This window comes from Neopsephotus bourkii, unplaced genomic scaffold (assembly GCF_033783945.1).
Source record: "Neopsephotus bourkii isolate Nb327-2 ecotype Australia unplaced genomic scaffold, CSIRO-AGI_Nbou_v1 NB_1132, whole genome shotgun sequence".
In the NCBI taxonomy this organism is placed as follows: Eukaryota; Metazoa; Chordata; class Aves; order Psittaciformes; family Psittacidae; genus Neopsephotus; species Neopsephotus bourkii.
Window position 1 is genome coordinate 4,759,280 of NW_026901618.1, and position 15,924 is coordinate 4,775,203.

At 36.2% G+C, this 15,924-nt stretch overlaps 1 protein-coding gene across 2 annotated transcripts in view; it reads right to left on the reverse strand.

Annotated features, from left to right (window-relative positions):
* Window positions 1-389: 389 nt before the first annotated feature.
* Window positions 390-15,924, reverse strand: part of KCNH8 (potassium voltage-gated channel subfamily H member 8) — a 174,488-nt gene continuing 158,953 nt past the window's right edge. For both annotated transcript variants that reach the window (XM_061362724.1, XM_061362723.1), the window contains 3 exons: window positions 13,623-13,729; window positions 12,435-12,511; window positions 390-1,950 (listed from right to left, as the gene is read on the reverse strand). In XM_061362724.1, the coding sequence (XP_061218708.1) occupies window positions 1,240-1,950; window positions 12,435-12,511; window positions 13,623-13,729 (895 nt within the window). In that variant the 3' untranslated portion in view covers window positions 390-1,239. The remainder of the gene's footprint in view (window positions 1,951-12,434; window positions 12,512-13,622; window positions 13,730-15,924) is intronic.

The window sequence follows — 15,924 nt, forward strand, 5'->3', positions numbered from 1 at the left end:
AAAACCCTTAAAATTTCCTTTGAGCTTTAAATCAAGTTCTGGATTAAATAATTTGCAAACCTATAGTATCTTCTTTTTTTTTTTTTTAACTAAAGGTCAAAGCTAGATTTTATATATGTAAGTAAAAATATCATCTGATAAATAAATATTTTTAACTTAATTATTTGATTCTGACTAAACCATTGTAAATTTATCCTTTAATATTCCTCAGTTCACTCAATAGTTTCCATCCCTTTTAATTTTCTTGTTCAGATACAAAATCTCAAAACAGGGATTTATATTAAGATGTTGACTTGGTCTTACCAGTAATAGTGCAATATTAAGACACAAACCAAGGGTACTTAATGTTATAAATATAACAATTCACTTTAGTGATTGCTGACTTAGTATAGGATACAACATTCCTGCTGTTTTATTTTTTTAAATAAAATAATAACTTAACTTACTTGTATTCCACCAGCATGAATACATTCATTGCAAATTGCATGCACATAAAAAGGAATCCATTTGTAAACTACATAATATCTGAGCAATAAATAGTATTTGATCTAATACATGATGGTAGTGCATTTCTTGTTAAAATTGCAAGCTTTTACCAAAATGAAAACAAGCTCTTATTCTCTTTATAAATATTTTAAATAATTTTTAGTACATGTTTCATACCAAGTATATAAAAATATTATTTTTAGATAAATTAAGAGGTTTAATTTACATGACAAATAACGTGCAATGACTAACCACTCTACCAGCTCTATTTGGTTGATTGTCTAGATGACATGCAGCGATAATTGTCCCTTCGCCTTCACGGAACTGACAAACAGACCAGCAGGACCCACAATCACCTGAAGCAAACAGTGCCATAGATTTTGTTTAGGAACAGCCAGACACTCAGGGAAAACCTTTGCTTCAATGAACAAAAGCCGCCTATGACAGTTCTTTTGTCCTAGACTTCCAGCTGCTCTGACCCTCAGGGTCTTTGGACTATCACAAAAGTCTGCCAAACAGACCAGTAAGTTATATCTGTATACAAAATTCTTTTCAACGTGCTTCTAGAGTCTAGATTTCTTTTTTCTTCCTGTAGTATGAATTTCAATACCTTTTCCTTCTTCCTATAAATCTGAATTTTCATGTCTGTAAGTCTCCATGATTGCCAGAGGAAAGGTCAAATAAAGCTGTCATGCAGTCTAAATTTAAAACTGGCAGTTGTGACACATGCTTTGAGTCCCACTTCAGTGTTTCTCATACATCTATGGCTTGGTAATCTTTATCTTTAACATCCCTTGTCCTTGTCACAGTGTCTATTGGGAAATCTGGGGTCTGCGCAGAAACGACTCCGGCTGTTCCTTCCAGGTTCCATGATCCCGGCAGGTTCTCAAGGCTTAGCGAGCTGACTGCTCCTTGGCTAAAGCTACCTTCCTCAGATCTGCTAGGGAGCACGAGGTGTAAAGATGTTTCTGATGAAGAGCATACTGAAGAAGAAAGAGTTGCTGAAATAGACTGAAGAGGAGTCAAGGTAGTGTCTGAATGGGGAGAGGTGCATCTTAAAAACTGCAGATTGTCTTTCTGAATTACCTGATACTGGGAAGGGGAATTGTGAAGGCCTGATGTATAATAAAATTCAGCATCCATAGAATTTTGCAGGTTGGGTTCAGTTCTTTGGGGACTGCTGCCTACAGAGGACAGATCAGTATTCCAAATGTCACATAAAGTGTTGCTGCGGCAAGGTTGTGCTTTGGTGCAAGTAAAGATCCCAGCTTGCATGTGCGTGCAAGGTTGATGTGTAGTCCAAGCCATTCGAGACTGAAGACTGTCCAGGGTAGGACTCCGAGTTATGCTGTGCACAGCACAGAACCCCGGTGTCTTCTGGGAGGTGAGCAGGTTCTCTAGAAGGTGCATCACATTCTTCATATTCTTACTTAATTGTGAGACTTCTTGAGTTAAAGTTGTGACCTGTTATGGCAGGGCAAAATATCACAGTATTTGTGAAGTCATGCCTGAAATACGCACATACATACCTTCTTTTCCTTCTAATAATATAAGTTTTGACCTGTGGCACAAGGTCTTTAAAGAAATATACTCTACTAATATATGACATTGATAGCTTTTTCAATCATTAAATATTTTAACTCATAGACCTTTTTATTAACCAATTTTATACTGATGAATGAAATAAAAAGAAGAGATCTTCTGAAATCTTGTCCATAAATACACACATGAAATAAATACTGCTGTCTTCATAGTAAAATAAAAGAAACTCATACCCAAAGCTGTCAGATGCAGGATGAAGTTGCATGAAATCTGGTGGACTACTGCTAAAAAACCTAGAAACTCTAAACCCCACTTGCTATCAAGAAACATTCAAACAATATAAAAAGCATGTGAAATGGTTAGCTTCCATGTAGTTATTTTTGTGCTTGAAAGGTATTACATATAACACACAGAAAGAATAATCCATAGCATAGATTACTCTGTTGTAGGTGCAAAAGGAAGAATCCTATTTTCTGTTAGACTTCTTTTTTTGTTTAATGCTGAAACCATTGATAGCATCCAATTAATCACATGAATCATATGAAGTCTGTAATCTCCCCAGAACTGCTGGTTTGGGTCAGGATGAAATTAGCAAGTTCTGAACTTATATTATAAAGTAAATTGGTATATAATATCAATGGGAATATTCATTAGGACATTATAAGGATATTTTGGGAAGTGAAAAGCCTAACTCAAACATAGAAGTGAGCAACTTGCCATTTCAAATGAGTTTGTATTTCCTTTTTCTTTTTTAAGGAAAAGTTTGTAGGAAGTTAAAATCAGTCAGTTATTTTTAATAAAGAGAAATCAACCTATCAGGAGGTAGAAATGAACTTTGTCTCCATGGCAGCTAATCAATCTATTTCAGGTTAGACCACTATCATTACTGTTAAAATAGGGTTTCTCATGGTGAGGCTATTGAAAATGCTGAAAAAAAGACATGAGAGCACAGTTATCTTCAGAAGGATAAACCACCTATCAAAAAGGAAACAAGGCTAATTCAGAGGGCTTTTCTTTGCCCTGAAATAAGAGCACCACCAATTAGGTGCCCTACTCAGATTAATTTTCATGTAACCAGAAACCAAAATACAATTTTCATTTTTCTGATAGGATAGTGAAAAGGTGCCGAAAAGACACTTATACAGGCACAATAAATATAAAGAAATTCAAAGTTAGAAGGGAAGAAGGAATCTCCACTATAGCTCCTATACATCTGTTCATTTCTCTCTGAGCTAAGAATTCAAACCCATCATGTTGTTTTAATAGTTTTGTAATGATCACACTATCCATGGAGTGAAAAATTCTTTATTGGAGGAGACTCATGAGGGTCACATTACAGGATCTCTCTGTGTCTTTCTCTCTCCACCTCTCTCTCTGTTTTGTTACCTAATTAAGTCCTGCTAGGCAGAAAATAACCATGAGATCTCCTTTTGTCAGCTGAGATAAAGCTTTGAATGCTAGGTAGTACGTCTGAACTTCAGTTAATGTGAGGGATTAAAATATGTTAAGAAAGTGACATGTGAACAGGCTTCCTGTGGGGTTAAAGCAGCAAAAGAAGGGTTTTGATACTATCAGCCTGTAAGGAAACATAGTGAGGTTTCTGGACAAATCAACCACACAGGAGTATTTTGCTCCACTGGGAACTGGGAGATGGCATTACAAAACCTCCAAAAGCTTCTTTGGAAAGAAATGGGGGAAGAAGGACAAACAAACCCATGGCTACATAGATTCAGTGGTCATCACTGCTTTTTAGGATCATCACCGTTCCCTACTCCTAGCAGATAAACCAGCTGTTTTCTGTACCTAATTTCCCATCTTACACGTATTTTATTGGGCTTTCTGCAGATAAGTATTACATTGAGTATGCACCTTACTACAGATGTTGTGTGAAAATACCTGCAACTTTAAAATCATAGAATCACAGAATGGTTTGGGTTGGAAGGGACCTTAAAGATCATTTAGATTATCTGCCCATCCAACCTGGCCTTGAACACTTCCAGGGATGGGGTATCCACAAAGATATCTTGTTTGGTTTGGTTCATGTTTTCCTCTTCCAATGATGATTACTTAAGGGATTAAAAAAAAAAATATATTATTCTTTAACATATTTCTGTTGCCAATTCATTGAGAAAATACAGTAAAAATCAATGCCAGCCTGAGTACTTGTGGAAGTCTTGAACTTTTGCTAATTACAACTTGCTTCTGTGCCCAGACACTATTTTTGATGTATCACCTAGCTCTTAGAGTGCTGTCTTCTCATAAGCTTGCTCTTGCACAGTTGTAGGAACTAACCTGATAAAACCTCCTTTGATGTATACTTTAATAACTTCTAGTAGTATGATAGTTTAAAATCCAAAGTATATATGCCAAACTCTGTTAGAAATTGACCACTATTTAGTGACATCTATTTGCATAAACACTGCTTGTCACACAGGCAAAGCAAATATGTAATTTTCTGGATAATTTAAAAACTTCTCTGGATTTTGCAAACCGTTAATCTTACCTCCAATATCTGTAAATCTATTAATTACCATCTATCTCTATATTACTATACTTATACACTTACACTATTACACTTATACTGTTACTGTTGCTATTAATGCTATACTGTTTAGGCAATCCTTTTTACATCCTGCAGTGATTCTTGAACAGCTGCAAATAAGCATGTTTAACAGTGAACAATTTGATCAATAATGTTAACAATTTCACAGTGCTCCAGAAAGTGTGAAAGAACAGAGATTAAAAGCAAAAGAAATTTTAAGTCTATGAAACAGAAATTGAAAGCAGTACAGCTTCCTCCTGGGTGAAAGGACTAATTCCTTGCATGCTGTTAAAGCTATTTTCAGTAGTTCAGTGATTATTGCTAGGCAATACAGGTAGTTGTACAAATGGTTCCTGCTGTGCTAGGCAGACAGCTTTAAAATGATATGTAAGATCCCAGCTACACTTGAAATGCTGCCTTAACAGTTTCTAGAACTTGAAGTTACTGCAGTGTTTCCTAATATAGAAACTGGGGATTATACAGGTGATACAGCTTTAATTAGCAAGAGGTGTTTCTCAGGTTCGTACCTTTTTAGAGACTGTTATAAAGTAAAAATATCTCTTAGAGGTTAAAAAGATATATATATATATTTAATGTATGGACTTTAATAATAACTCTTTCTGATGCTCTGACATATAAGTTTTAGTAGTTGTATTTTGCAATTTCAAATTACTTAGTTCCACTAGAAAGGGTATTTTTGTTATTACCAGTATTAAACTGTTACGCAGTTTGTTCCATGTAGTTAGTTAAGTACGAATGGAGGTGACTGTATTTAAACCTTTCCATAAAAACGGTGAGAAGCTCTATGTAATGTAAGATGGTGAGACCCTACCTGGAGTAGTATGTTCAGCTCTGGGGCCTTCAGTGTAGGAAGGATGTGGACCTGTTGGAGTGAGTCCAGAGGAGACCACAAAGATGATCTGATGGCTGGAGCACCTGTCCTATGAAGACAGGCTGAGAGAGTTAGGCTTGTTCAGTCTGGAGAAGAGAAGGCTCTGGGGAGAACTTAGAGCAGCTTCCAGTGCCTAAAAGGGCCCTACAAGAAGGCTGGAGAGGGACCTTTTACAAGGGTAGGTGATAGGACAACAGAGAATGGCTTTAAACTGAAAAAGGGCAGATACAGATTAGATAAACGGAAGAAATTCTTTACTGTGAGGGTGGGCAGGCGCTGGCACAGGTTGCCCAGAGAAGCTGTGGCTGCCCCATCACCCAGCAGCGTTCAAGGCCAGGCTGGGTGGGGCATTGAGCAACCTGGTCTAGTGGAAGGTGTCTGCCCATGGCAAAGGAGTTGGAACTTGATGATCTTTAAGGTCCCTTCCAACTCACACCAGTCTATAATTCTATGATTATTGCTTAAAATAATATTGGCTAAAAAGTTTTCTTTGCTTTTCTATTATATATTCCAGCCTTCAATTTATTTTTTTTAATATTAAATTTTCTACTAGAATGCCTATCTGTCATCACTGTTCCTGCATAAATCTGAAATAAACCTTTTCTGATTGGACACTTTTCACATTGGTATTTTTTTTTGTCTATTGTTTACTCCCTTTGCAATTCAAACTTCACCCAGACATCCTCTACCAAGACTTTTTCTGAATAGCTAAAGAAGTGAAGAAAAGTTGCTTCTTGAAAATGGCAATTGCATTTTGCCAACTCGGGGAAGCTGCCCGGCTTGCACCGACTATGGCAGGCTTCTCTCTTGCCTTACTTGGTGTTTCATTGTTTCTTCTATGCTGGTGCTTCCTAAAGTCAGGGAGACTTTTAACTAGAATCAGTTGTCTTTCAAGGCTCAGATTAGCAAGTGCTGATATCCTATTTCCCAGTAAGTGCATTTTTGAATGAATGAAATGAGAATTGAGCTGAGACAGACTTTTCACTGATCATGCATCCTCATTTCTATGGCTATTGGTATTATGGTGACAGACATTTCTGATTGAATGGCACTTTAGCAATAAAGCTAGTTGCAGTAGAAAAAAAAAAAAAAGAATCCAATGCAGCTAATCTCAGTTCAGATTAAATATATAGGATTTGTGTAGCGATATGATGATTCGGTTTCAGTGAAATAAATCCAGAAATCTGGAAGGCTGTAAAATTGGCTTTATCATGTAGAGGAAGAAGAAAATGTGCTGGTTTCTCTGCTGACTTGCCAGCCAACTCTTGGGTAGTTCCAGGGCAACCAATCTGTCTGAATAAATTAGGACACTAAAATTATTGTTACTGCTATTAAACAAGTAAGAACAAAACAGAAAAGTATAAAACACTATACAATTTGAGTGTGTTCAAACTAGGTGATCATTAAGGTCCCTTCCAACCCAGATTATTCTGTAATTCTATGATCAATGGTTTGTTGTCATCCCTGCACATTTCAAATCATTTGTGTTAGCAGCCTACCCTAATCTGGTTTTATTTAATGTTTATTTTTAATGACTAAATGGAATTCATGTTCATTTTTAAATATCAGTAATATGAAATTCAATAAAGATAAATGTTAAGCATTACATCTGAAAAGAAAATGTCAAAGGCATGAACGTAAGTACAATATTCTGCTTATGCAGTGTAGTGGAATGTTGCTGAATCACTTAGACTGGTAGAGCTTGAAATTATGTACTTTGTCAGTGACTTAAAAATTCTAAACAATGAAAATCCAAAATAAAATGCTACCAAAGAAAAGTTTTAGAACATGTGACGGGCAAAGACAGAAGGAATTAAATTTGTTGAGATCTGCTGGACCAGCATGCGTTTCCACTGTAAATTGGTTTTAGAAGGAGAACAACAATTGGCTTTTTCTTATATCTTCGAGGCATAAGAGAAAAAGCGGTGAACTTGCATACCAACATTAAGGTGTCAGAAAAATAGAGCTTTTCAGTACAGGAAGGGCTTGAAATGCTTATTAGAAAGTGAACCGAATAATTGTCATCATCTGTCATGGTAGTAATATTTTTAATTCAAATCTGAAGTCAGCTCTTGGTGCCCAGCTGATTTTTTTACAGTTCATGGCTTCCTCTCTTAATTTGTTTCGGGTGCCTTTCCACCAAGGAAAAGCACAAGAAAGACAACACAGTGTACAGGACCTATATGCCATGTATGTGCTGTATGCCCTGCTTAAAAAATAAATTAACCTAAGCTTTAGAGCATCAGCTATTTTTGTTACCTTCACTTGTCAATAGGTATTAAGCTTACATTAAAAAGAAGAAAAACACCCCAGACCTGGAAAGAGTACAGTACTTAAATTACAAGAGCAGAGAGAGGGACTAACAAAGCAGGAGTTCACTGCAAATATAAATATCAATGCTAAATATATTTTTACAAATCCCAGTAAACAAAAATATATTTATGTGGTATTTATGGTTTAGAAGGTTTTTATTTCTTAACACAAATAATACTAGGTTTTATGTCTTGACTTTTATGCTAAATTTTCATTGCTAAAATCCAAAATGGATATATTAGTTGTAATTACTTTTATCATCAATAAATGTTGTTAGTTGACTTTTTGCCACATTTTTCTTGATTGAAGGATATTTTGCAAAGTGATTTACTGGGATGTCTTTGCTGCAAAATAATGGGTTAAAACTTAAACAGGGGAAGTTTAGATTGGATTTAAGGAGGACATTCTTTCCTGTTAGGGTGGTGAGGCACTGGAATAGGTTGACCAGGGAGGTTGTGAATGCTTCATCCCTGGCACTGTTCAAGGCCACGTTGGACGAGGCCTTGGGTAATATGGTTTAGAGTGAGGTGTCCCTGCCCATGGCAGGGGGGTTGGAACTCGATGATCTTAAGGTCCTTTCCAACCCTAACTATTCTATGATTCTATGTGATAATATAGTTGAACTTGTTACAAATAACATGTTTTTAATTACTGTAAGTCAGGTTAATTCTTTATAGGAGTCCTCAAGGTGCAAACTGAACTTCAGCAGTGCATTTCCTATGCAAAACTGAAGGCCTGAATAACTTAACTACCAAACCTTCTTTGTTGGCACTTGATTACAAAATGACTGTTTCCATCATGTGCGCATATTTTTAGTATCAAGGAATATGTTTTGATAAAAAAAAACACAAACCTTTTTTTCCTGTCCTGAGAGGAGAATGAGATTGATTTTTGGCAGCTGGATGTGAAATATGTTCTAAAATAATTTATTTATAAAATTTCTTTAGGTGATTTGGAAAATAAACCCATTTATTTAAGATAGCTCCATTTGTTATATGAAAGTGAAATATCCCTGTGAATGCATTTTCTCTGTTCTGAATAAGTGCCAAACACTTAGAATATTTTAAGCACTTGCATGAAAAAAAACCCCAAATAAAAAATAGCTGAATTTCCACTAAGTCCTCCAAGATGCTGCTAAATAGAAGGCAATTTTCTAGTAGAAAACCTGACCCTATTCATATTTCCTTATGTTTGTTTGTGTTTTCAGTTGATTGGGAGAAATGTGAATACTCTGTTCATTCTACAGTTTTAGTACTGTAATTGTGCAGTCTCGTGATGTGGTAAAGTATGTGATCAGCCCACAAATTCTGAGACCAAAGGAGGCTGCACTGGAGCTGGTTTGCATATTGGCAAAACACGAGAAACAGAAATCTGAGTTCATCTGCATGCACTGGGCAAGATGTCCTCTACAACTGAGTGTGAAATCATGTACATATATGTTTGAATAGCCTGCCACATACTGACTGGCCTGCCACATACTGAACATGCTAAACTACAATGAAAGTCATGCCTTTTTTATTCAGTGATTATTTAGACTAAGTGGAATGGGAAAATGGGGTAGGAGATCAAATGGTCATATTTGACTTCACCTTGTAATACTGAACTGGAGGAAAATTTTATCAGCTTGTATCTCGTTCCAGCTCAAAATGAGAAGTGAGGTTAGGTGAGTGATTGAAGAAGATGAGTAAATGGCTGAGCAGCCAAACCATGGAGCTATACAATAAGAATCTGGGGTATGTTTCAAGTCTCTTTCACATTGCCTAATAGAGAGACAGTGCTGACATTAGAGCATACCCTCCTTATTCTGTCCATCCATTAGTCCTAAAGTTAGTACATAACAAACCCTGAAAAATGAAATCAAGGTTCTGCCTCGTGTTATCCCCATTCTTAGGTAAATGAACTTTCTTTTGGATTATGTATTGAATGCCATATGCCTAAAATACTGCCAAGAGCTCTGCTGGATATCTAAGCTGAGTATAGCTTGTTCTGTAGATTTTTCTCTGGGGTAGCTCTTCGATACATTTTGTTTTGCTTTGCTTTGCTAACAACAGACTGCACTGAATGTCTGAATAGGAAGATGCATGTCTTTGTTCTCCCAGTGAACAGCTGAAATGTTTTTAAGCTAGCTAGTGAACTGTTGTAATATAATTGCTTTTCATGAAAGCACTTATTTTGGCATTTGTTGATTGACTTCTGACCTCCACTGGAAAATGTAGTAATGTTTGCTGCTGTTGGCTACTTGTGACCTGCTTTCTTGCATTTTCTTTTTCAGGAGGTTGCATGTCTTAATAGGTTTGTTTCTAACTCTCCTAGTATTTTAACTACTGCTGGCAGTCTGCTGAAGCATCAGTCGTAATCTTCCATTAATAGTCATCAAGTGATGGAATGATGAAAGGATGGGGTCTACAAGTGTTCAGTACTTAATGTAACAACAAAACCCCCAAGAAACAGCTATTGTAAGCCAGCAGAACTCATAGGCTAATTTGGGTAAGTACCAAATCAGTACTGTCCATTCAGAAACTCCAAGTGGGCATGTTTGAATATTTACAGAATATGCAATTAAGCAGGCTTACAGTTATGCAGTTTTTTCAGTGTAAATTTTGATCCATGGGAGGACTTGGAGAATATATGTCTCTGGGATTTGAGTCCAGAACATTCCCTATGAAATCTAAATCTACACCAGTTTAGAATTGCTTCTAATATTATTTTTTTTAATGTCCAGTCCTATATTTGTGCATATTGTATGCCCATGCATTGTCACGTTGAATTGAGAATTCCGACATACGTAAATCTTTCTATGCTTAAGACTCTTGCTTGGTCTGAATGCAGAATGTTGTTTTCTTTGCTAGTGGACTTCTTAGAAGACAAAATATGACCTTGGAAAGTAGAGAATACTCCTTTCAACTGCTGCAGGGCACCAAACCCAATCTTTATTTTAAACATGTCTACACTAGTGTAGATGTAACTCTATGTAATATACTCTATACAACATGGAATAAATTAGTCTTAGAGATACTGCAGAGTTGAATATAAATGTTCCCTTAGGTTCCTAGCCTAATTCTGGTGTGTTTTCCAGAGCGTAGGGTTTTCTATAATTTAGCCTCATATAGGTCTATATCATTCTATAACTTTTGTGAGGTTCTGTAATCAGAAAAAAAGTACCTTTCTCTGCTGTGATTAAACAGCTGTTTTCAGGTTTTCTTGAAATTATTGTGCTATTTGTATCTTCTGGTTGCATTACTGCTACTGTAGTTGTATCTCTAACCAGGTTAAATGTAAATCAATTCAGGTGTTGCCAAAAGATGTCTAAACCTACCAAAACCTTGTTTGGCTTTCAGTTTTAGTACTTGGAACTCTGTCTTGACGCAGTCCCCTGTCAGTTAGACAGTGTGAAAACAAATTCTGTCTCACACCAAGCTGGTGGTACTCTCCAGAGATTATCTTCCTCTTACACAGAGGACTCCTAATACCTGCTCAACAGACAGTCTATAGATGAACCTGCTTCTGTCACACTCCTGAGGAAAGAAGATAGGGATCTTCTGGTGATGACTTCTTTTTTGCCTGAAAGCCTAAATATAATTTTCTATCTTAATAATGTTGTCAGTGAACATCCTGGAGATATTTTTGAGTTCTTTGACTGAGCTTTATAAAAACCGTTGTCAATGGGGCATGAGACTTTTGTCTGAAAAATACAGCTTGAGATATGAGGTGATACATTCATAGAGACTAACTAACCATGTCAAATTACAACATTTAAGTTATCTGACCAACTTAACCTGACTGAGGTTTAAAAGCCTAATAATTCATATATGGAAATAAAATATCACTAGATTAAGTGTACACAATGTAGAAGGAAGGAAAAAAGAAAGAAAACGTGACATTTCTGGTAACCAAAGGGATTAGCAGAAAAGAAATGAAACTCTGTGGTTGGATTTATCTAAGTATTTCCTTATGTGGAGTCGTAAGAAATTGTCTTTCATCTCTTCATAATGAAAGACGAGTATGCTGGGAATAGATTTTAGTGTTGCAGTATAACTGTGAAGTTAGTCTGATGGATGAATGTATGAAACAGTTTAGCCAGAGAACATTAGTGTCAGATTGATAGCTGATTGCAGGTTTCAAGTTGTTAGGAAGGAAGACTGAAAAGCACTACTGAACAATATTGGCCCTGCACCCCTCAGGTCATACTTCTTGAGCAGGAATGGATGAGCTTCTGTTTCATTCAAATAGGCACAGGTAAAGTGACTTGAAACATTTGGTATGCATTTGTACGTGAACGGATTGAATTTCTTTCAAGGAAATTCCCCAGAAGCATAGCATTCACCAAGACAAGAGAAGCTGGAAGAAGGAACTTGAGGAAAGAATGACAGGAAAGAGAGAAAAAGAAGCATATTCACAAGAGGACAAATCCTAAGAAAATTAGATACACTAACTATGCTAGCCCTGCTTTGTTTTTATCTATAGCACATGGCACAAACTTTTACATAGCTTCCATGTAGAAAATTAATCCGGGAAAGAGTTTAAAGCCCCAAACTGTGCTGCATGAAAGAACCCCATCCAGTTTTGCAAAATCATTTATCACACATTTATCATGTTCCAAGTTTTCTGCGGCATTCCTTGACTTGTTAATATTGCCCAGTGGTCACAAAAGCTCATTACCTCATTATTAAGCCTGCTGATCTGCTGTTTGGTCTCTTCTGCTTTGATAACAAGCACAGCAGCACCAATTTCAGCCTCTGAAAATAATTCAAATGCACGTAAATGACAGGAGTATAATAATCTGGAAATAACAATGCTATTCTTGCACTTATCCAGTGCTTTAAATTTAAACCTAGTTTGCACTTTGAATGAAAGTAAAATCTTGTGCTTAATGTCTAGTGTATAATATGTAAGGAAAGTGTGACAAATGAAGTTCGTACTCCTCTTTTCAGTCTGAATCTGAAAGAACTGAAAATGATAACCCTGATGCCAACCATATGACATGTCAACTGTTTTTAAAAAACATAGATAAAAATAATCTTGTATTACTATTCTTCTGTTTGGCTTTAAGAGGAAATAAATAGTCTCCATGCAAAACGTATTTAATTATGTGACAACTGTTTGCTCATAAAACAGGGGATATTGAAAACAGTCTGAGCAGCACTAGTTGTGTCACTTCAGCATTAGTGCATTAGTCCACTGGTTTCTCCCTCTTCCCCTTTCTTCCAATCTCTCTCCCTCACACACACCAGCATATTGACATGCTCTATTCCTCTGTGGTGCTGTTTTATCAAGTTTTTAAATGTAAACCATTTAAGGCTTCCTGAAACCTCTTCTGTGCAGGTTTTTTTTTTTTTGTTACTTCTAAAAATCTAGGTACATCCACATTCCTCCGTGTCTTTACCAAAAATTGAGAGCCAAATTGTATATGGCTTTTTAATGAGTTGTTTTTGTTTTTTTTGGGGGGGGGGGGGTGGTTAGATGTTTTTTTTTTTTCAATTTGGTATTATAATATTTTTTATGTTAAATTTTCCTCTTATATTTAGTACCTTCCATGCCCTAAGGTTTGGCAGCATGAGGCTACTGGCTGATGCTACAATACTGCTGGTAAAATATAATGCATTATAATACAGTATTCTTTGCAAGCTCTTTTATCATGACTGTCTGCTTCCAGGAAAAGGACAAATGGCCTTTGGGACCCTGTTGTATTTTTGTACAGTACCAATTATGGTACTGGAATGGTATTGAAAGTACAAATATATGTTAAATCCATTTATGCCACTTCTGAGATCAAAGAAATAAAGGGGATCAAAAAGCAGTTATGAAAATTGTTTTCTCTGAAGAATGATTTTCCCAGGCAAAACTCACCTCCAATTGTAGGAGATAACCTGGATTCCTGCCTGAGCTGATCAGAGCTGAAGTCAAAGGTTTGGTTTTCCACATTATGGTTTCCATCTTCAATACCATCAACAATTCTGTTGAGAAAAATCAAAGTGATGGAGCAGTTTCATAAACAGTTTCATAAATATCAAGTTCATAATTATGTTGTCAGAATTATTCCTAAAGGGCATATTTTTAAGCAATGGTAAATTTTGCACAACTTTAAGTTTAGAGAAAAGTAAAAACTATTATACTGGTATAACCTCTTATGAGTCAGTAAAGATTAAGTTTACTGTTAGAGAAAAGAATGTGAGGCCAAACGTAATTAACTGAAGTTTCAAAATTTTCATGACTTCTGCAGTATATTCTGATTCTGAACAAAAGCTGTATTGTTTTTCTGTTCATATCTAATCTGTTGCCATTCTTTCTTCCACACAAACTAAAGATGCTTCAGTATGGTCTCGTGAAATTTAAATCTCCCTGTACATAATAGTCAGGCTCTTATGTTTGGCTAGCTTAAGCAGAGGCTAAGCCTGAACATAATTTATTTATGAAAGCATCTCTGCAAACTGCAGTCAAAACTGTTGCCATACAAATAGCTACTCTTAAATTTGGGTAAAACTAACTCAGGCAAAGCAATGTCATTTGCAAATTTGGTGTAGGAAGATATGAGGACAGGCTGCAATATCCCAGTCACATTAGTATTGGTATTGTATCTAACTCATAGGAAAGACATTTGTGTAAGTTATTTCTACTCAGGCATTACAGCTGACCTCCAATTTGCATTGTCAAGAAATCCAAAGAAAAAAAAGCATTTTGTACAATAATCAAGAATAGAAAACTTGGTATCAGGTGAAGGAATCAACACACGTTATTAAATTATAGATAATTACGGATTTTTTTTTGTTCTCATTTACAATAAATTGTGCTATAAAGAGAACTGTTTTAAACTCAGTGAAGAGCTGAGAAAACTGCCAATTGACAGACATGGAGCATCAATTTCTTGCTTTGTCCAGGCACAAAATTCAAAATTTGTTTTACAGTGAGCAGATGAGTTAAATAATAATCTGGAAGAGTTAAAGCAGACAGTTCTTGGCCTCTTATTCAATGGTGATAACTTTGTGATAGTGGAAATTAGACTTTTCAGCTAATAAGAACATTCCGAAGTAAACCTCTTGACTGGAAATATTTGGAGAAAGGAAGAACAGCCAACACAGAGATATCTATGATGTACTGGGCTTGAAAGACTCATGTAACTTGAAGCTCTGTGCGCATACCATATATTCTTGTCCTTCTTGGCTCTTCATGTGGATTTAGGACCCTGTGTCATGTCTGACTATTCATGCTGCCAGATGGATATTACTAGCCTTCACTCTAATTTTAACCTGCTTCTGGGAGAAGATGAGACTCAAATACAGTGCTTGAGCTGCTCTGGTTTATACTGTTATCAGCAGCTGAAAACCTGAATGACTGCATTGTTTGAAATTTGCTATAAAACCTATTTAATGTCATCTGGCCTCACTGCTTCAAAAAGCAAATTTTATGCACCAATATCCCTTTTGTAGAGGTTTCTAATTATATAAAATGCTAACATTTTAGCTGCCTTTAAAGTGCACAGGGGAAAACCTACTCAAACATGACTTAGAATTTATAGACGCTGTAATCTTTAAAGTGTTTAAAAAGTCAGACTAAAAATCATATTAACAATAAACCACCTCATTCTGGAAAGCCAAAATACAGGCTCCTAGGTGGGAAATATGGAATGGGAAAGATGCTTATACAAGGAACTGGCTGTGCAGCAATATAATTCAGTGAGTTGAAAACATGAGGGGACAAAAAGTAATTGGTAAGTCTCAACCCTTTCTGAATTAGCTATTGTAGAGGCCTGAATTTTCTCCTGAAGAGAGACAACTCTGATCTCAGAAGTCAAAAAGTTGGAAAAGGTTAATGTGTGACCTCTTCTATCCAGTCAGTCAGGGCTACAGTGCTCTTGCCCCTGTCGGTGTTAGGGGAATTGAATGCATCAATGCCTCCTCCTAGGACTACCTTTATTATCACTTACACTTTCTTCCTTTTGATGGTTTTCTACTTCATAGGTAGTACCCAAAAATTGGTTGGGAAGACATTGATTGTATCTTACAAATTGGGATTCTGGATTCTGTTCTTTGCACCAAGAACTGCTAAAATATTTTGCCTAGTCTCTGTGCTTATTATCTTCTCTGTGGTGTAGAAGGAAAGAACCTGAAGAGCAGTGAAGAGTTCTGGGTGGTTTACGCTAGGGAACATCTGC